Raw genomic sequence first — 23165 nt, forward strand, 5'->3', positions numbered from 1 at the left:
AGCTTAATGGAATACTCTGACAAAACATCCATATCCTCCAAAACAACGTGGCAGTGAACACAAATTGCACAAACAGGTGCTCCTACAGATGCTGCACAAACCCAAATGAGAAGGAATAGCAATGGGTAAAGAGAAATCTCATCTCCAGGTAACAGTAGGAGCGCTGTCTGTAATGAAGCGCAACAGCACGGCAGAGCTGAACTGATATTTATTTTACATATTTCATATCGCCCACAAATTGTTTTGCTCAACTCTGGTTGTATTTAATTTACTACTTTGTCACTGCAGATATATATATTTTCCCTTTCTGAAAGAAGGTAATTGTTTCAATCATATCAATGTTAGAAAAACCCGTCTGCATGGACAGATGCATAAAAAGGTGTAAGGACTGAGTGGGGAACATGACAGCATGTAAATATAAAAGGAAAAACAACCAGAAATAACAACTCTCAAGGGAAAACAGAAAAAATTCTCATGAGGAACAAACCTTTAAATCCATCAGGATAAACTTCGGGAAGAAATTTAGTGCTGATGTCTCCTTGAACAAAGCGTGGATGGATAATCACTTCTCTCAATAAAGAGATATTGTGAGTCACACCTGCAAATAAAACACAAGCACAAAAATATTAATTGAATTACAGCTGGAAACAACTTCTCAAAATGTGCTCTTATCTTCATGGAAAACTTATTTACAACTTAGAGACCACGTTACTGTTGTAATCAAAGCAAATTTACCAGTTTTCTCCAATCCTACTTCAAGATATCCTCCTTGAACTCTCAGTGTAATTAACAAGTAGACCCTCAAAACTTTCACCACACTAGACCTGACTGAAACACCTAGTTAACTGAATGACAGCATGCATAACCAAGAGACTTGGTCATCTCACTAAAATGACAGATGTGTCATGATCAGCCAATGAATCCCAGCCCATCTTGTTAACCTGCACACTTATATAAACACACTGCTGTGGAAGATACAAGCCATGTTGTGCCCCAATCACAGTAATGAAAGATGGTAAAAAGTTTTATAGCAAATATGTACATGGTTTATAGCATTTTCATAGCTTTTCATAAGAGACACCAGTGGAACTTCATAAAACAAAGAAATCTATTGGTTACTCTCAGCTTCAAGTTAAGCTATTTGGATATATTTTTTTCCTATTTAAACAGATATTACCAATGCAGAGATACTAGCAGTACAGTGACTTAATTGCTGGGGCAGCAGCAGAAGATTTTTACATTTCTTTTCGCTTTGTGTTTTTTCAGTTTAGAAGTATGAATAACAGTCTTGTTATTCTACGTGCAGACCAGTTCAAACAGCTGTAAAGCTTTCTTCCCCCTACAGTCTACTGCTGGTGTGAATTTTCAAGCTCTCTGTGTGGCCATTACTGAAACCACGTTCAACACATGGAATCTGCCTCATGGAGTCATGAAGTCATGGCTTTAAAGACTGATTCATGAGCCATTAAGAAGCACATTATACCGGTTGAATGATGACAAGATGAAAATTTGAGCATTTGATTAAAAGAGGATCAGTCTCCTTGTTGCTTGTGACCTAGATAGTCGTTTATGGATCTTGATTTCATAAACACACTTTGCATCTCCACTTAAAAATAAAAATAAAATAAAAATACACTTAAAAATAACTTATGCAAAATGACCACAGCTTGGAAACAAATACAGTTTTTCTTTGGCTGACACAAAACAGAAGGTGTTGCACTTGGGTCAAGGCAACCCCAGATCTGAGTATGGTCAGCAAGAAGAGTTCACTGATAGCAGCCCTGTAGAGAAGGACAAGGGAGTTGAAATGGACAAAAAGCTGGACATGAGCCAGCAACGTGAATTTGCAGTTCCAGCAATATCCTGGGCTGTATCAAAAGAGGGGTGGCCAGCAGAGAGAGGGAGGTGATTGTCCCCCCCTACTTTGCCCTTGTGAGACGCCATCTGGAGTACTGCGTCCAGGCCTGGGGCTCCCACTACAGAAAGGATGTGGAGCTGTTGGAGTGGATCCAGGGGAGGGCCACTAAAATGATCAGAGGGCTGGAGCACCTCTCCTGTGAGGAAAGTTTGAGAGATCTAGGTTTGTTTAGCTTGGAGAAGGCTCTGGGGAGACCTCATTGTGGCCTTCCAGTACTTGGAGGGAACTTACAAGCAGAAAGGAGGCTGACTTTTTACACCATCTGATAGTGACAGTTTTAAACTAGAAGTGGGGAGATTTACATTAGATGTTAGGAACAAACTTTTCATTCAGAAGGTGGTGAGGCATTGGAACAGGTTGCCCAGAGAGGTTGTGGATGCCCTATCTATGGAGGTGTTCAAGCCCAGGCTGGATGGGATCCTGGGCAGCCTGATCTGCTGGGTGGCAGCCCTGCGCCTGTGTCGGGGGAGTTGGAACTAGATTATCTTTAAGGTCCCCTCCAACCTAAGCCATTCTAGGATTCTATGATAAGTGAAAGCATTGATCTCTCCCTCTAAGTTTTTCCATTTGCATAGTAAATTGAAATATCACAGAGATTTTCATCTGTTAAGTATAGCTATGGGACTGCAACAAGAAGACAAAAGAGGAGCTCTCAGACTTTGAAAGCAGGACTTAAATACAAAACACGTAACCAAATCATCTCACGTTTTTCTTTCCTAAACCACTATAAGATTCCTGGTGAGATGATGGCTGATGACAGGGAGTTCAATGTCTCAACTGACTGTCCCAAAAAATCTGAAATAGAAAAAACCTGTATCTTAATTATTTTCAAATTGTGTGCACCAGAAAAATCAGAAGCTTCTGAAATGTTTTACACTCTAAAATTACCTTAATATGTTCAAGAGCAGGCAAGCCTCAGTATCGGGGAAGCAATACCATGTGTTCTACATATGTAAATTAGAATTTTAATATGCATCAGTTTCCCTTTGGAGTATCACAAAATGCTATCTTCATCAATCCCTATGATCATTATGTGAGCATGACTGCATGGTTGATCTGCTTCTCAAACCTGAGTTGCTATCTTTAGTGATGCCCCTAATTGTATGTTCAAAAAATAACAACAACAATAATAATGCACCAATGTAATCCTTCAGAAGTCTAGAAGTTTTAGATTTACAATTTAGCATGACCTCTGTCAAAGTTCATAAGGTCTCCATCTGTGTGTGAGTAACTGCCAGGCTACAGAAATATGGACCCCTACAGCAGTTTGCTCCTGACTACCTGCTGCTTCCAAAACACTGGCCAGACATTAGCCCCACACTCTCACAGGATCAAACAGAGGCTAACAGGCAGTGCTTATTTCATGCAAAGTTACACACTAAACTCAAGTATATTATATTTATGTTGCAGTGGCTTTCAGGGGATTTTTTTTTCTTCACCAAGTCTGCTGTCTGCCAAGAACAAAATCACATTTGTTAACTTGACAAGGCATGACATTTCCAACAAACAAACAAAATCCTAAACTGTATCAATTTATTCTCCCTCCAGAAAACAAAAATTTCACTTCATCATCATTCTTTTACACTGTTAAGACTGATGCAGAACTGCAGTTGTGGCTATATTCTTTTCTCCAAGTCAAAATATTATAAAAGATAATAATTAATGTTTCTTGTATCTTTTTTTTCTTTCACTCATCTGTGTTCTTCATACCACACTGCATCAGCAGAAGCTCAATTTAAGATGTACTTCATAGATTTCAATTTTGACACACCATTTTCCAGAACACTTTTGTAAAAGAGAGGATTAATGTAGATATAATCTACAGATTATATCTATGATATAATGAAATAAGATATGTAAATATTTAAGTCTTATATGTAACATATATAATCCTGAGGTTCAATCACTTGTAGTTAAACTCCAGTTATTGCCTAATGAACACATGAGCATACTAAATAATCACATCTTTCAAGAGGGCTGATTAGCAAACACTGCTTTGAAGAAGTTCTCATTAAAAAATAATAATAATATTTGGAAGAAATTGCTCTACATACTGTCCCCGTCTCTTTTATCTTGCATCTCTTTGTACATTTCCTGGACTGACCATACCTACCTTAAAATCTTGGTAAATGTACCTCTTTTTTATTAATTTACCAATTGCTGCCTAGCTCCTATTCTAGTTTCAAAAAAATAAAATAAAGTAAAAACAGAAAGATGAAAAAGACTATATAATTAATTTTACAGAAAACTGAAGTTTCTTAGCAGGTTTATGAACAGGATATCATCTGAACAAACCTGGAATGCTAAGTCATGAAACCATAAGCCGTGTTTTCACTATAAATATTTACTGACACTAAACATATTCAGTGTTGATTAGCCCTTTTACAGTATTAAGCTTCTGTCATCTTGACATTTGCAAACACAAATCTGCGTTTATCTGTGTAAACTTAATTGGAGTCCTACATGCCTCTCTGTAGATAAGCAGTTGAATGTACTTAACTTGCTGATAGTTTCAAATTGTGCTGAGAAAATAAAAAGAGCTTTATCTGCATACTTATCGAATGCAAAAACAACGTACAGAGTACTGCACTGGTTGTTTTCCTTAAAAAAAACAGCAAAGCCAAGTTATCACCAATCATTTTAAATGCTGCATCATTGGAGTTTAGACAGCATCCCTGTCCATTTCTTTAACCAAAAATAAGAAAGTATTAACCAAGCTCTGTGCTGTATTGTAATAAACTTGTTACTTTCCTCTTAAAACAAGAGCATTATCAGTGATATGCACAGACTATGAAAACATTGCAAACTTTTCAAGGATCACGATTACTACACAGCTAGCCTCCATGCTTGCAATTCCAAAAGTTGTCATAATATTCCTTAAACCCTTCCACATTTGACTGTGTAACTGTGTTTCAGAGCAGGCTATAGACATAAATCCAAAAGCAAATACAAAGTCTTCTACAATTTCTTCTTTTTTTTTACTTTTTTTAATTTTAAATTTAATTTTTAACACACAAACATCCAAATCGAATTCTTATATAGGATCATTACACAGCTGAGCTTTGAAACCAAACATGTATTTCAAATAAAATATTAATTCCTCCCAGTATTAAAATCCTGAGCTCACAAAATGCATAGATCAGAATAAAGGGGGGAAAAAAGAAAAAAGCAGATAGTATATGGTAATATCCTACCATAAAAATCATTAGTCCAAATGGAAGTTAAATTACGTATTCCGTGGACCTCTGAAAACCTTAATAAGATTAAGTAGCTCACTATTTATGGTGTTAGTAAGAATGTACGAATGTTTCAATCAGTAGAATAACTGGAAGACTTTGTGAAGAATAAGTGAAAGGAAGAGGACGGCCAGCTTGCCATCACTCTCTCACCAGCCACTCTTTCACTCTGAAGAAGAGGAATACGTCACCAGGACAACATTATCTCTAAATGGCTTAACTAGAAGTAACAGTACTAACGATAGAAGTAGTAATTCTTGTCTTTTGATGTCTCCTCAATAAGGCACACTGTTATTCCTGTAACTTTTCGCTTCCACAGATAATCTCATAAAAGAAAAAATGAGTAAATCATCATCTTATTTTTCTTCTCCTGCACCAGTAACATTACCCTCCCTTTCACCTGATCAGTACTTTGAGTGTCTCTTTCTCTCCCATAGCTCAGTAGTCAATAAACCTTACTAACCTACATGCCATAAAGCTCTACTGAGAAGCTGCCGTTCCCACCCCTGCCCCTGCAACTGGTTTGAGAGAAAAAGGACAGGAGAACTGGGAGGAAAATCTTCATTCATGCCAGAATCTGTATTCTAAAATGACGTTACTAATGGTCACTTCTAGCACTTTGGAACTACTATCTACTAGTTGCTTTCCTATCTCCAGTTTCAGTTTCCACAGTGATCCACTTGGGAGCCAGATGATCTCTGCTGCAAAGGGTCAGGGAACCCAAACATCGTTACCTCTTCCCAAAGGGGAAAATACACAGTTCCAATGCAGAATCTCTTTGCAACACTTCTGTAGAGCACAGATAGGAGAATGAGACCTCTTCTTTTTTAAGAATAAGCACTCTGCAGGAAAATTGCTTTACATGCCAAGATTTTTTCACAATACCTGAGCTCTCTGCATGAAACTAGAATACAAAATACTATTTAATTTACATCACTGCCATTGAGAAATACCTTTTCACTAAATATATAAAAAGCATTCAGTAATTCCTGATAAACAGTTGCTTGGATTTAATTAAAGTTTATTGTGAAAACCTCTGTACCTGAAAATTATTTTCTTTGAATTATACGATAAAATACTCAAGTGTCTCTCTCTCTTTGGTTTTGTTGTTTTTTTTTTTTCCCAGAAGGTCTTCACTGAGTAACACTAAGTAGACTTTGTTTGTTTTTTCCTCCCAATTAGTATGTTAACAGCTGGAAAAAAACACACTGTTTCTGTTGTCACTGTCCTTTCAGGTCTCAGTTCACATCACAGACTTCAATTCCATATTCCCATTTCCCTCAAATATTCACCACAGTGAATTTATTTATCACTTTCCAGTTTTAAGTACTTGCTCTTTTAGTCTATGCTGGAAGAAACGCATGGTTTGTGCCTTCCTTATTTCTACTACTCCTTACTGCATCTGCTTCTCACTCTTCTTCCTCTTTTTCTTTTTCTCAAGAAGTCAACTGCATTCCTCTCTCCCCTCAGCAAAACAAGACCTCAACAGAGAAAGTCTAACTTTTCACAAAGACTATTAAATGGATGTTACTGCTTTATACTTGAATCATCAGGGAACATATTTAAAAAAAAAATACAGGTTGCATACAATGATTTAAGCTATCTACTCAATCAGACCTCTAGTGAGCCAATAAGTTCTACCTTCAGAGATGTTAGTTGAGATTTCGAATTTAGATCAGATCTCAGTGGAAGAGTAACTTCATATCAGAATCATTTAGATGTTAATAGACCTCAGGAGATCATTTAATCCAATGCGCTCTTCAAATGTTATTTTACGTTCATCTGATCCCATAAATAACAATATAGATATTACAAAGGAACATGTTGATTGTTTCCCTATGACAACATTGAATATACCTTGAGTTAGGTACACTGGTAACATCTGCTGATGAACAGATTTGTTCCCTGCAAGTAGAACGGAGCCAAAAGCAATGGGATAATTCTTGGATATCCTAAAGTCACAGCGATGGAAGTTGAATGTGTGGTCATACAGTACACAAGGAGTACTGTGATGTGCAAGGACTTTGCTATCAGCATGCCTCCAGGTAGCCTGGATGAGTCATGTCCAGGAGTCACTGTGGCACTTCAGTTCCTGGATTCTCTACTGAGACCACCATGAATGACAATATTATATTTTGGCATTTGTCCCAAGAGGACATTTGTCTTCTAGGAACTCAATACAGACCACTGATTTCACATGGGTCAGCAAGCAACCATCAAAATATTAGTGACTAAAAATCCTCACCAACTTTTGCCTGCCTTGAACTAGTGACACAGAAGTGATGGGAAAGACTCCATCTTCCATTAGTGATCCCTAAGCTATCCATTAGACGGTCCTCGACCGCTACCCAGTCACCCCATCCCATCGCCACCATAGGTAAGCGAGCAAACATTTTTGTTTACAGAAATGCTACAGTTCTTGGGAATCCAAATTCTCACAGTGTGTATTATTTTGCACTGTCTTTAGCTGGTAATCTTAGCTAAGATCTTTTGCAACTCTTAAAAGACTTGTTACTTAGAACGAAAACCTAAACGGTCTCTAAAATACAAAGCAAACAAAAGCTGCTTCAAAAGAGATGAGCTTTTTTTCAGAATATGGAACATGAAGCACACTAAAATATGTGGATCTTCGAATAGTTGCATATGGGATCAATATTCAAATATAAAACCAATTTAAAACCACGTTAAAAATATCCATATACTTAATTACTAATAGCAACTACTCATACGGACTTCATGTGAGACATCTTCCCAAAAGAGCAATACAGTTTAATATTATGTTACGTAACAATTTAAAGCAAAAAAAAAAAGTCATTTAAAAATGCTTTAAATTTTTTTACAGGTTTCTTTGTCAATTTAAATAGAGAGTATTGTTTCTTCTTTATCACTTTTGAAGCTTACTTGAACTTAACAGAGACAACTCTGAACAACTGAAATTCTGTATTTGTCTAATCTATCTGATCTGTGATATTCTGAACTACACTGACAAGTACAGAAGTATTAATCACACTAGATATGAGATACTGTAATATCTATGTGTGCTGCTTATAAATAAACCCTGACAAGAAATTGTCTGCTGTGTAAAACTACATGAAAATCTTGCTGGTTTTCAAATGGAAATCATTGCTCATCATAATTATAAATGTGTCCTGAAAGTTCAAGAACTTTTGAAACCTATGGCAAATTAAAATTTATCCTCTGTAACACAATAATAAAAACACATTCCTGCCTGTAGTTAATTTATTACCTCTTTCGGTGATTTTAATACATGAGGAAATTTTTCACTGGTACAAATACTAGTGAGAGATCAGTTATGAGCATTTAAATGCATATATGTATATTAGTAAGATACTAAAAAAAAAATCAAGAACGCAAATTAATAGTTTTCAGATGCAAGGCAACATAACCTTTCTAGATATTTATCTATCTGTTGAACTAACCAATCTATCTATTTTACCATCTATGTAAAATAACCAAGAACAAACCATTAGGTTCCATTCCACATTATAGTGCACAATAAAAGACCACACTCTACATACAATTCCAATACTGTCATTAAATATAATTCATCTAGTGTCATTTGCTACTTATACAATAGAGCTTGAGTCAAGAACCTGTCTCAATTAAGAAGAAAAAAAACCACTATCCTACTTCATTCTCGCTGCATTCTCTCATATAAATTTACTAAGCTGATATACAGCAGGGGTTTAAATCATCACATTGTACTGTAGTAGTATAAAGGCTCTAGTTCCACTAGTATAAATCTATTTTAGAGTCTAGTCCTACCACCTATCTAGCTTCACTGTAGTTAGAGATGCTCACTTTCCCCTGAACAAATAAATCTTGAGTCTGATGTGGCATCTGTAGTATTCATCAGAAAGCATTAAAGCCATACCAAGTTTTTAAGAAACAGTAGCATGCTGATCTACTACACAAGCTAGGCTCCCCTGCTCCTCCTCCAGCTGTTTAGGGATGGATTTAAGGGTGTTACAAGTCATTCACCTATCATGAAATGACATGTACAGCAATCAAAAAAAAACAAAACCACCAAACCCTAATAGTTGTCTTCCCTTCTATCCAGGCTCTTCTAAGTATACTGACTAGTAATGAAAAAAAAAAAACACAACCCTCCTTCAGATACCACAGCTAAGGGGAAAAGTGAAGATTTTTACCACATTACAGTTCCTTTCTCTGCTTATCCCCAGGATAAGAAAGGATAAAAAATCCAATTCTTTTCCTCTATTTTGAGTTTTCTTTCTTTACTATTTTTTTTCCCATAAGACAAAGAGGAAAATGTAAAGATTCCTCCCACGCAAACCCCAACTTCCCTTTTTAAAACTTCAAACGAGTTAAAGTGGTCATGGTTGATTCACTCCTGCTGCTTGGGAAAGCTGAAAGAGCATCTACTGCTTCTAGGCAGTCAGCGAGCAAGAGCTGAAACACATTTTACTTATTAAGCTACATTTCTATTTACCCAAACATAAATAACTATATTGAAAACAAGAAAAAAAAATCCAGTTAAATACTGAACTGTGATAATATTTTTACTGTAGTCTATGTATTAAACTGCTATAAAGCAGCAACTACTTTTAATTTCCTACAGCACAGTAGCCATTTTTTCCCCCCCACTATGTAATAGACAAATTACGTGCCACCATCTTGTGAAATCTCTTTGAGGAAATAATTCAAATATTTACCTTTAAACATTTATCTCATAAGGCAAAAGCAATGGAGAAAAAGCGAAGTCTTTAGCGTTGATCTATCTTCTCAGCTTAATTAACACAAGCTTTTCCCATTTTCATTTGCACTTACGAAGTGGGAATTTTACTCAATTTGCTAATTACTACATTTTCAAGCTGTTTTGTTGAAACAGATCACGCTAGGAACCCAAATTTCTGTAGTTACCTCGAATTACGTAATTGTCCAAAGCCTCCTCCATTTTTTTCAGTGCTTCAGCTCTATTAGAGCCATACGTAATCAGCTAAAAAACAAAAGGCATTTAAGTTAACTAAAAATAGCATGTTTGTTTCCAGAATCTGCAAAGCATTTAAAATGAACAGTTTGTAAAACTTCTGCAATCTCAAAAACATTTCTAGCACATTACTGGGTTTATGTTTCAGAGGTTCTCAAAAACATCAAGAAAAAATTAAAATCTCAAGCCATTTGATGAAAGAAGGCCAATCACTTTAAGTTCAAACAAATCTGGGTGTCTGAATGGATTCTCTCTTCTCCAGGTGCATTGAAAATTAAAGCAGAGATTGAGTGAACACCCCAACCAACTTTTAAGAGTTATTCACCAATTGAGCTCTGACTATATAGTTTATAGTTTAACTTTACCAACAATTACTGATGAATATGAACTAATAGTGAGAGACACTTTCAACCATTTATTTCACTGCTTCTTTTTGGATGCCAGAACAACTGAAATAACAGTTCTAGTTAGGATACATTAAAAGAATGTAATGGTTTCTTCTTGAAATCCTTTTAATAACCAGAAATTGCAAGACAAACAATTACTGCATCAATATATAAACTAGATTTTGTTTACAAGTAACTTGAATCTTCCTGTTACACATTTTCCTTCATTTCTTTCATATTTCCTCAAGGCACGCTATGCCCAGCATCTTTAAAATACTGATTTACCAGTCCTTTAGGATATTCTTCATTGATCTGTGTGTAAAATCAGCATTTCATGCCTTAAGGATATTAAAAAATAATCAACTCACTTTTGAGATCATAGGATCATAGTAAATGCTGATATCACTTCCTTGTTCTATGCCACTGTCAACACGTACCTTCAGAAAACAAAAAGCAAAAAATAATTTACATTGCAAAAAAAAACAAAAAACAAAAAAAACACCTCAATATGCACTTAAATATATTTGACGAGCTTAAAACATAACATTCAGAGAATCAAAGAATCATAGAATTGCTCAGGTTGGAAAAGACCTTCAAGATCATCAAGTCCAACCACAACCTAACCATACTACCCTAACTCTTCAGTCTGGGGAAGAGGAGGCTGAGCGAAAAACTTACCGCTCTCTTCCAACATTCACGAAGCTCATCATGTACATTTTTAGAGCTAGGATAATAATTTGTTTTTAGATAAGCTGAAGAAGGGGAAGGGAGCCTTTTTCTCCACCAGGAAAAATACCTGTAAGTTATTCTCCCCTTTAAAAGAAACACAAATGCAATCTTCACAGCTGAGAGTCAAAATTCTCTTCTGTTCTCCTTAGAATGCACAGTAAACACGTTAAATTTGGTTTAAAGATTTAGGTTGTGTTACACACTCTAAACTTCAACTCACAACGTGTCCAATTCTGATTTAATCACTGTAATAAGATAGTCATTGTTATTATTCTGACTGACACCTGGCATGAAGGATGCCCCTTAAAATCACACCCTTTCTGCATCTATACGTAATCACATTCCACACGTTTCACGATAGCCCTTTTGAAGGTTCCAGTGGGAATACAACTCAGGAGCGTTCAGCAGGAACTTTGGAGCTCTGCTTATCAGCTCTATAGGAATACCAATCCTGTGGTTTTCATGTCTGTAACACTTTCCTTTTCTGCCTCGCCCTCTTGACTGCAAACCATTGTGTTTTCTGTTGCTGCTGTTCCCCCGAGGCGTTAATGTTTACACAGCTTTTTCCATGGCTTTGCTTTGTAAGGACACAGCCCCAATTAAATCTCTGATTCTGCAATATTCACGGAAAAAATAACACAAGTTCAAAAATCCCTTTTGAAGAGGCCGATTGCTGTTAACCAGCCAGTAAGTTAGTCATTATAATGGTCATTCTTGTTTTCATCTCTCAGTTTGATTTCATCACCGTAGCAATGAGGTTAGCCATATAAAACTGTTTAAATGAGCAATTTCTAGGGAAGAAATATTTATTAAATTGCTGCTTTTGAGCACCGGAATCTGAAATATTTTAAAAATACTAATCAAAATAACTCAAGAGCAATAAATGCATTCTGGGGATCACAAGGATGGAGGACTCTAATCAAAGCTGTTGAAACAGCAGGGCTCTGATATACTGCATTGTAAAGGGGATGGGGAAGAGGGTCCTGGAATCTCACTTAAATCTTCACCTGTGGGAAGGAACCTTTGCAATAAACAGCAGCTCAGCTGTCTGCAGCAAGGCAGAAAAAGGTCAACGCAACGGCTGTTAGGCCTTTAATATTTTAATTTAGGCGATTATCAAGGGACCACATGTAGAACCTCTTGTCTACAAAATCCACATGAGGGCATGATGATGACTTTATTATCCAAATGACATAAAAGATACCGTAGCAGGTGTACTCGTCTTCAGTAAAAACACACTGATTTGATTTTATGAGGTTTCATTAAAAAAGCATATTTATGAATTTGTATGTTTTTACGTTTATGTTCAGATTTACATATTCATTGTGTATTTATATCTCTGTAGTATATTTACTTATATGTAAAGGCAGTAGCACTTCCATAGCATTTGTACTGCATCTTACCTGACAGTGTTTTATTTACATTTAACTAGGCCTCCCACTACCCATACCAGGTATTTAACATTACCTACTGATGAGAAGTAGCTCAGACACATCATTATTACAGAAAAAATAAGCAGCTTAATTCTCAACTCTTTTTGTACCTGCTGCACCATCCACTCTCTCAGGATGCTTGCCTGTATTTAAAAGGCAATGCACGCATTCAAGCAAAAAAAAGTAATTCATCTACTCAATCTGTGTTCTAGTACAAATCCCTCCCTTACATAACTTTTTTTGAATACACAAAGCTTCTGATGGTACTGACTACTGGCTCCACATCCTCTATGTTTCCGTTTGTATACAACATGTGTACCTCTAAACAATTTACAGTTTTTATTAAGTAATATTATTCTGAAAAAGGAAAAATGACAGAGGGAATTTAAAGTTCTTCAAAAAATACTGTAGAATTTCAAGAAATCTGGACTCTTCTGTAGGAGTTCAATTTTCATAAAATAAACTCAGGGTGACTAAAAGCAATGACAGCAAAAAAGAAATACATTTACCATCTTCAATTCTCCCTGCAGTGGTTAAATTTTCAGAACCCAGTAAATGTAGATGATTTTATAAACTATACAGTGTGACAGAACTCAATGCATATTGGATGAAAAGAAACCATAATTCAACAGATACTTACTGTCCCTAAGATAACAGCAATACTTTTTAGACCTTAAGCATTTACTTCTGCTTAGCATACTTCCTTTCTTTTATTCAGCATTTAAAATACCAAAGAAAAACTAGGCTTCAAAATCTAATTGTACTCCACAGTTCATTGGTATTATAACCCCAAACACTTTTATTGCTGTTGTACTATCATTATGTGTTGTTATGCTATCACAAGAGCAAACTGAAAGAAAAAAAAAAACCTTTAAGTGGGGGAAAGCCCAATCTACATGTCAGTCCTGCAATGGACTATTAGTGCATCAAATTCCACTCACCTACTGGTATAGATTTCTAGTATTTTCCAGTTCTTAACTATATGAGTCTAACAGTTTTTGTCTTTCTGTTGAGAGTGATAAAAGAACAGATTGCTATTCGTATTGGCAATGCTCAAGCTCTTCTGGTACGGTAGCACTTTTTCCACATTGGGTAAGAGCATTAAATATGTATGCTCACAATTATAACGATATGAGGTTTTGCGGTTACCTTTCTTACAATTCATTATCAGTGATGAAAAATTGATGCTCCCTCGTACCTTGTTGTATGAAAATTACAGGATATATGAGACAAAAAGAATCAGTAGAGTACTATCTACAAATAAGAAAAAACCTCACCTATCATACATGGCAGCTCCTCCAACTTGAGAAACTGATAAATATGGCACACAGTCCATCACAGCTAACTTTAGAAACAGAAGAAATGAACTGAAAATGCATTTGGCAACATACTACTCTTAAGCTGAACTTCTTGTAACACGTTGCAAGTCTGAGCTGATTTCTAAATCCAACTTTTGACAACTCTAAAATCTAAAACATAGAAAATAAACACCTTGGCACAATGGGCTTGTAAAGAACTTCTTTTGGTAGTATTAATTTTGTTCTTCACAGCACGACATTCGCAGGAGAGAAATTATTTCAACAGTGGCAGGAAACATGTATTAAGATACCAAATCATGAGTGTCTAAATAAAAATAGCTGTTCTATTTTTAATAATATAGAAGTATTGAGCAGAAAGAACAGCCCAGACACTCCCTATAAGCTCCTCAAACCACTGCTCTGAAGCCTCCAGTGTAATTAAAATTTCTTTCTTCAGTACCATGACGGACCACGTGAAGCGATCAGGCATCTCCCACCCTTCATTTTCAATTCACCTCTCCCCCTAAGCACAACTCCCAGCCCACCCTGTCTACCTGACAAGTGACAGCCCAATCTGATTAAATGCTTGCAAGGGAGGGGACTTGTGGGCCTCCATGACAGGCCAAAAGTGATCACCATGGAGATACATAATTACAGCTGTCAACGCGTCTACTGTCCTGCTGGCATCAATTTGATTGCTCCCAGCAATAATGATAGACAAAGCTTAGTGTGCACTCTCCTGCACCCAATCACTTTATCTATTCCGTGGTCCATTTAGCTGACATGCAACATTCGCACAAGCAAATAACAGCAGTAAGCAGAACATTTAAGGCATTTTAATTGTTTTTCCTTTGTATGGATGGCTCACAAGCGCAAATGTTATTACATAAAACTCCTGCTGCAGCATTAATTGAAGAAAGATTTGGTGGGACAAAGACCGTAGGGGGTATAGTTTGTCCATTATCACTTGTACTTTCAACAGGTCTCACGTTTGGAAAATTGCAAATTGCAAAAACTTGCAAGGGCAAAATGTTTGACATCCTGTTAGCTATTACAACATGGTGAAAACTTCTAACAACTGCTGGAGTATTCATTATAAATTCTTATTAAATACACTCTGTTTCATTTAAAAAAAGAAGTTTAGATACATCCAATGATACCTTTTCCCTTCATCTCGTCTTTAAGATCACATAATGCTTTTTAGATCTTTACAATTTTTTTTCTGCTTCCAGGCTTTGAACACAGCATGAAGCCTTAAAGACCAGAAAGGGTCAGGTCCCCTCAGAAAGTACATGGGCAAAAACAATTTAAGAAGCGAAATAAATCATATATCCAATAACATCTCCACATTTAAGATTTCTCCTGTAATCTTCCACTATTTTCCGTGCAAGCAATCAGACTGAATAATTGTACTCACAGATGGTACAGCCTTGCAATTCCACTGATAGTGTCATATATATATGCACTTATGACTTAGAGTCTTTTGATTTTACAGAAAACCAGTACCCTTGTTCTTTTCAAGTATCAGAAAACACAGTGTATTAGACAGCTATTCCATATATTTAGACAGCATCTTGAAAAGTGTAATAATCTGTATATACTAAACTGAAGCAAATTTGCTCTTCAAAGTCTATAATGCTAAGCAGAAAGCACTGATAGTTTCTCACTGATGTCTTAAGTTCAGGTAGTCAAAGAGTTGACTCCACATTTGACTCAACGTTGAACTGCCTCCTATTTTCACCTAAGCTGTGTTTGAAAAACTTAAGCTCGAAGTCATAGAACATAATAAAATATTTCAACATACATTGATTTCCTGTGATTCCCAATCTGAGTACATCTGAAAGCCAGCTTGGAACCATACACTTTCACACTCATTTTCAAGTAGCACAAGTAAGTATTGCCATGATCCTCTCCCCTCCACCCCCTCTCCCCCACCCCAAATGCTAAAAACAGATCCTAATTTAAAAAGCTACAAGTACTTAAATCCCTTGTCTATAAAAATGAGATCCTTAACACTCAGTACCTATGAAAATCAGAACCAAGTTACTTACACTTGGCACATGCAATGGCTCCTGATACTGAGACAGTTTACCAATGGATGGCAGGCCAAAAGATTTGTAGGGGTCCTGAAATAAAATTCAACATGAGAATGCATTAAGCTTTTACAGATGTGGAGAAAATAATATTAAATAGCTTGAAGTCTAACAGAAACCACTGTTGGAATAGCTTTGTTTTCCTCCCCGGAATTACTTGCATTGAACTACACTTCTTCAAACTACCCCTGTGACACAAAATAAAGAAGTGCAAGCATATAAATTCTCTCGCACTGCAGTCAAAACAGCAGGAAAAAAAGTGCTCTGCACATAGCTATAGTACACCACCAAAACTTTCAAAAAGCACATCTTCATTTACTGCATTGTGCTTTGGAAGAAGGATGGGGAAGTATGCAGAAGAGGAGTGGCACTGAGAAAAAAAGTTTAAGGAAAAAATTCCAAAGATAAAAAGAGTAGTCAGGAATTCGACTACCATTAGAAATCAAACTGACCTTCACACTTGTGGAAAACACTTGCATAATGCAACGCTAATATAAATTTAGTAAGATAGCAAATAAGTGTATGGGTTATAAGAACAACAAATCTCGTGACAAAGTATTAAGATCCATTATTTAAATTCCCTCAGAATTATAAATATGCTGAACAAAAAGAAAGCCCAAGCATCAGTTACTCCAGGGTGAAGCCTATTCGTACTCAGAAGAGCTTCCATGCCAATGACATGACAAATACTGATCCTTTATCAAAATAGTTCACATAATTTTTAACCAATAGAACAAGTTGAAGATTATGAGTATGCAACAAAGAAAAAGAAAAAAAATTTTTTAAAGCCCAGGGCCGTAAATCAGCAATAGTTTCTTAAGGAAAAAAGAATATCTCAGAATGTTGAATTATATTCGAAAAGTATAGTTCTCTTAGAAGTTCTTAAAACAAAATGAAAGAAGCTGAGTGTCATTTTTCAGTGAGCTTATCTTGATTTGTATATCATGTATTGTCCTAAACGTGCTTCAAAATGTATTTTATATTTTAGAAAGCTTTTTTAAGATGAGAGACACTTTTTCCTACTAAGAACTGTGATTTCAGCAGACATAACTTGCTTCTTCAATAACCCATTGAAATGTTTTGGAACAACAACAAACAGTTCTTAAACTACTGAATTATTTCAATGGTCATTTTAGTTTCAACTATATAAAGATATTTGGAAATACTAGTTGACTGTACCAAAGAATACAAATTCTGCATTATTAATTGTGAATTGTGTTCTCCAAAACAAACCTCAGCTATCATCTACCATTTTTTATTTTTATTTTGGAAAAAAAAAAAAGATATGTAAAAATACACACCACATTTTGAATTAAGAAATAAAAACTCTAGAAACGCTCATTAACCACTTGTGTTGCATACCCTAAATCACACCTTTCGTATGACAATCCTTGACTTCACCTTGGTCTCTATCCCCACCTGGTTATTACTACTCTGCAATTCTACCACCGACCCTCCTCCCCATTACCACTCATTTACCTCAGCATAAACTCGACATTCAACCGCCCAGCCGTTGATGGGAATATCAGCTTGTTTGTGCCTGAGAGGGTAACCCTTAGCAACACGGATCATTTCTTGGACCAAGTCCAGGCCGGTAATGCATTCTGTGACGGGATGTTCAACCTGCAAGGTCAAGAACTGTCAGTCAGTAGGTAACAAAAACAACCAAAGAAATCCCTCTCCATCAGCAAACACATAAACAAGAAATTGAACCAGGCAAGGAACACATTCCCATCTTGGTCTTTCCTCTCCATCTCCTAAAAAACACATATTTGACTAGCTCCTTGCAACCTTCTTTGCAGAGAAATACCAAAAAATAAAATAATTACCAGATTACTGTTCTAGGGGAAACACACAAAAGGAAAAACACTTATGAGGGTTTTTTCATTTATTTTACAAACTCAAAGAGCCACATGATGATAAGGTAGTTTTTTTTTTTAGAAGCTTTTCCTGTTCAATTTTGTTTTGAAAAGACTAGCACATTAGACGCAAATATATTTTAGCTAAGAATCTCAAAGAAGCTGATAATCAACCCATTCTGCTACACTTAACATGGCACGTCCAGGAGCTGCTTACAATTTGCCATAGAACTCGCCTACCCTAAATCTCACCCATTCGCCTGCTTTCACTAACCTGTCCTGACAAGCAACCAGATTAGCGTAATCTTACATCAGCGCAGTGTAGCAGAAATGAGCAGATGGATCCTTCAATTTTTTTCCCCCTCCAGACTTATCTGTTTAGTGCTTAGCATGCACAATAGCTGGGCTGGACCAACAGAGTCACTCTGTTCTCTCAGCAAATTGCTGCTAACGGCTTTGGATGATGCTGCCATGGGAATACCCCTTGCTCACGCTAAACAACGCATGTGCGTACAAGCATGCACACACCTTCTTCTTTTAAATGTGAATGGATAGGAATGAATACGTTAACATGAAAAAAATCTTTAATCACTGTGTTTGTGATGTTCAAGAAACATTTGGATGCTGTACAGAGGGACATGGCTTGGTGGGGAATATGGGTGGTAGGCAGATGGATGGACTGGATGATCTTGGAGGTCTTTTCCAACCTTGGTCAGTCTGTGATTCTACGTACAGTAAAAAAAAAACAAACTTTAAATCAAAGCAGCAACAGAATGCAGGGCACACCAGATAGATAATGTAATTCATGCTATAAGCATGTTCTTCACACAAAGATTTAAGACTTTCCACATAAAAATTACGACCTGCTATTTTTGTTATGAAACGGTATTCCAAGAGCCTTAGGAAAGGCCCCATCTGGAATACTGTGTCCAGGTCTGGAGCCCCCAGTTGGAGAGGGTCCAGAGGAGAGCCACAAAGATGATCAGGGGACTGGAGCACCTCCCCTATGAAGACAGGCTGAGGGAGCTGGGCTTGTTCAGCCTGGAGAAAAGAAGGCTGTGGGGTGACCTCATTGCAGCCTTTCAGTACCTAAAGGGAGCCTACAAACAGGAGGGGAATCAACTCTTTGAAAGGGCAGATAACAGCAGGACCAGGGGAAATGGTTTTAAGTTGAGGGAGGGAAGATTTAGGTTGGATGTCAGGGGGAAGTTCTTTACAGAGAGAGCGGTGAGGTGCTGGAACAGGCTGCCCAGAGAGGTTGTGGATGCCTCGTCCATCCCCGGAGGTGTTCAAGGCCAGATTGGATGGGGCCCTGGGCAGCCTGGTCTAGTATTAAATGGGGAGGTTGGTGGCCCTGCGTGTGGTGGGGGAGTTGGAGATTCATGATCCTTGGAGTCCCTTCCAACCCTGGCCATTCTGTGATTCTGTGATAGTGTGAAAATGCACTTCACAATAGTTTCTCTATCATGTGATGAAATACTGCATATGCTTTGAGACACAGAAAAAGGTCAGTGAACAAACCACATCTTTCTTACTTCAAGTACACTAGTATAAGGAAAATATTTAGTCATTATAATATTTTGTGACTAATCGGAAGAAGTAGGTGCTTTGGTCTTTAAGAAAAAGGCCTTGTAAAAATAAACAGATGGTATCCATAATTAGCCCTGTGTGTACTGTGAGATTGTTTAGAATTTCAACAACATTTTAAGACGTTTTGACATAATTTTAATGACAAATCATCACTGAAACGAGGATTTATTCTTTGAAGGATAAAAGTAACTTGAAATGGGAATCTGATTATACAATTTGAGGATGAACATTTGGGATTCAAACTTGATTCTACCTAACACGATACTCTCCAGCATGAGATGCTTAATAACAACATTTGGTGAATCTATGAAACACCTCTATGTCTACCCTGCAGTGCTAAATTGAAGCAATTCAATTTCTATTAAAACTGAGTTTTAAACAAAGTTACTCACCACACATGAATAATTTGAAGAACTGAACTTACTCTCTTCCCTTGGAAATTAAGTTTTAAAAAACTACCTCAGAGTTCACAAAACCTCTGGAATTCTAGTGTCAAAAATAATTAAAATACAATGCTTCTTTTCTACAAAGACATTTATCTGCATTATTCAGCTATACTGTCATTTTTCTTGGATTACAATTGGCATTCCAGATTCAATAGCTTCATTGTTGTTTTCAGCTTTATTGCTGATGATCAAAATAGGACGGAATGTTTCTGGAAAGAAAAATATTTGTGTTGTTTGGTTCTTATGACTCACAAACATTTATTTAATCCCTTCTTCAATAAAGATCTTTGACTTGGTCAATATTTTCCTCTGTTTCTTCAAAATACTCCCTTTGTGTCCGCACAGAAAACAGCATTCAGAAAATATGACAAGCAAAATTTTTTGGGGTCTTTTTGAGGGTGGAGAGAAGTTGTTCTGCTTTCTTACAGGACTGTTCTTAGGACTAGTGCTGTTTAGGGATAATGTAGACAGAACCAACCATATCACAAATTTGGTGGTGCAAAACATATTTAAAATGCTTTTCAATATACATTAAGGCCAACAGATCACCTAGATGGAGTAGAAAATAATTTTAATCTTGAAACGCTAGTTGACTTTTTTGTAACTTTAATCATTCACTGAGGTGCTCAGCTCAAATTGCACTTGTTTTAGCATTTGCAGTTTTCTTGCAGCATGGGTAGGGAGAGAAGGAGGGAGTTAGTATTTTTAGCACTGTACAGAATACTCTCTGGTTTATAGCACAAAAGGATATTAAAAAAGCAGTAATGCCAAATCCTGGCTCAACAAGCACCCTGCAAGGTGGAGGTCCAAGAATCCTCCCACATAGAGATACTTGCAGGATCTGAAATTAAAGCTCTTAGTGTTATAAAAGGCAAGGAAGGATGGGGGTAGAAGAAGTAAAGAAATTAGATCGCTCTTTTCCCAAAACATAAAACAAAGACCTCATCGTTCCCTGGTTAGGAAAGTTCTAGAATGATCACTGCAGTTATTTAGCCAAGGTAACCACTGTATCCGCTTTTCAATCACTATCAGAAATTAGGCTTTAAATGTTTTCCTCTCTCATCTTTCAGTCTCCTACTTTAGGCGTCATTCTTGTTCAGCTTGCCTACTTTATTTTCTCCTATTAATTTTATTCTATGCCTCTTCTCCAACAACTTTCACTGCTATTTTATGGATGCTAAATCAAGAATTACTTTTTTAAAGAGATGCATGCAAGTATGCTCCTAACCAGACCTGAATCACACTCAACACTCTTTTAGCTATGGGTCACGCTCAGATTTCATGGTCTGCAGAGCCAAGGTCTTGCCAGTGCAACCTTAGTCATTAAGGTAAGAACTGATGGTGTTATGGCTGTGTGATAGTGGGTAAATTCACACATTATCTCTGTCCTTATCACAGAGGGCAAAACCAGACATGTCTGCAGCAAGCAATCTACAGATCGTAGCTACATCAAAGCAGTTTTCCCTATTAGCAACACAACAAGGAGAAAAATTGATCAGTGATAACTCTCAGTGCAGTTATCTGCAAAAGTACTGCCTTCACTAGCAATTCTTTTACATATGCCAAGTGCAGTCACAAACATGTATAGCAAGAAGTTGCTCTCTCAGCACCCATAAGCGAGGTCTACAGCTCAAAAAATCTCCTATTCCCACCTTTACTGTGATCCACATAGATACAGTTCTCTGAAGAACATCATTTTTTGTTCCTGCTTCTAAATCCATACAGCCATAACTTACGGCGAGCAACATCCATAGGGGGGTAAAGGGAGTATTTCTCTTCACATGCTCTTCTTCAGACACCTCACAGCAATCCTTTCCCTGTAAGCACAAGTGGTTTTGTTTCCCTCATCTTCCAGTTCATACACCATGAGGTACTGGCAGCACTGGTGACAAAGTCTGTTAGAAAATAATAATGAAATCCCTGTTCACAGATATTAAAATAGGTGCAAAAAAGCTAGGGGAACCTGTCAATATGGCAGTGCAACTAGCAACAGTTCCTGGAAAAGTATGGAAGTGTTGCTAATTCTTGCCCTGTTTTGTGACAGCAAACAGTCTTAAAGCTTTACCGTGGTGGGGTTCATCCACAGTTACGAAAACAGTCATGTAATGCTTACAAACAGTTCAAGCTAAGAGGTAAATTAGCAGTGGCTATTCCACTTACATTCAGGGGAATACTTTCAGAATACAATTTTTTCTCACAACCAGTAAGGTACTCAGGTCTAATAGCAAACCCTTAAGGGCATTCTCACAGGCTGCACTCTTGCTCCTGCATGCACAAGGAATCAGTTTACTCGCACATCAGTTGGAGCATTCAAACAGACCACAGAGGCCAAGAAAATCCACGTTTCAGTAGGCTTAAATCTACTGCTCACACCATCCCTATCTCACTATTGAAAGCCTCTGGATGATATCATATGCTCCTTTACATTCAAATAAATAATCTAAAAGCTAACTTGCAACATTCACCATTTTCCAGGAAACATGATTCACCTGGAAACCCAGGGGTTTTCTTCTGCTCCAAATCCAGTATCAATTAACCCAACCCAAACCCAGTAACTTATAGATGGTCCTCAGCCCCTGTTATTTCAACAAGCCTCTCTTCTATTTTGGAAAAGTGAAGAGCAACAGAGGTGCACACATGTTCTGCTATTCAGGCATGCCAGCTTTCTGACTGCTATGAACAAGAGTACTCTGGGGTCACATTATCCTTCTGCAAAATAGTTCCTCCACAGTAGTTCACAACAGCACGTGCATGTGGGAATTTCAGGTGCATGCTAAGAAAAACAGATTTTCAGAAAGGCTGCTGAAGAACTGACAAGGTTTAGCTTGATGAAAACACTGAATGGAAAGCAAACAGAAATGCATACTAGGAGAATTCACACGTTGCCATTTTGTATAAACAGAATACAACGTGCATTGCTGTTTACATTCTGATTGATTACTATTTGATGAAAGAAACAAGCACAACCAGAACTACAAAATCATCAACTGAGATGCTCAGGCAGACTTCTTCTATTGTTTTCTGAGTTTAGTCGCAGTCTAATGCACAGATATTTGGTACTAAGTAGGTGTTTTGGTTTGTTAGTTTTTGTTCTTTTGTTGTTGTTTTCTTTTATGACAGTATAAGCTGTGAAAAAAAAAATGTATTTCTTCACACAAAATTATCTTCCAGTAATCACAGATTCACTTTTGTCAATTTTCATTTT

At 36.9% G+C, this 23165-nt stretch overlaps 1 protein-coding gene across 1 annotated transcript in view; it reads right to left on the reverse strand.

Moving 5' to 3' along the window:
* Positions 1 to 434: 434 nt before the first annotated feature.
* PCCA (propionyl-CoA carboxylase subunit alpha) overlaps positions 435 to 23165 on the reverse strand; it is a 36942-nt gene continuing 14211 nt past the window's right edge. The window contains exons 3-7 of the mRNA XM_019610191.2: positions 17545 to 17688; positions 16024 to 16098; positions 10881 to 10949; positions 10060 to 10135; positions 435 to 598 (exon numbers count right to left, since the gene is read on the reverse strand). Coding sequence (XP_019465736.1) covers positions 450 to 598; positions 10060 to 10135; positions 10881 to 10949; positions 16024 to 16098; positions 17545 to 17688 — 513 coding nt within the window. The 3' untranslated portion in view covers positions 435 to 449. The remainder of the gene's footprint in view (positions 599 to 10059; positions 10136 to 10880; positions 10950 to 16023; positions 16099 to 17544; positions 17689 to 23165) is intronic.

Source organism: Meleagris gallopavo, chromosome 1, assembly GCF_000146605.3.
Source record: "Meleagris gallopavo isolate NT-WF06-2002-E0010 breed Aviagen turkey brand Nicholas breeding stock chromosome 1, Turkey_5.1, whole genome shotgun sequence".
Classification (NCBI taxonomy): Eukaryota; Metazoa; Chordata; class Aves; order Galliformes; family Phasianidae; genus Meleagris; species Meleagris gallopavo.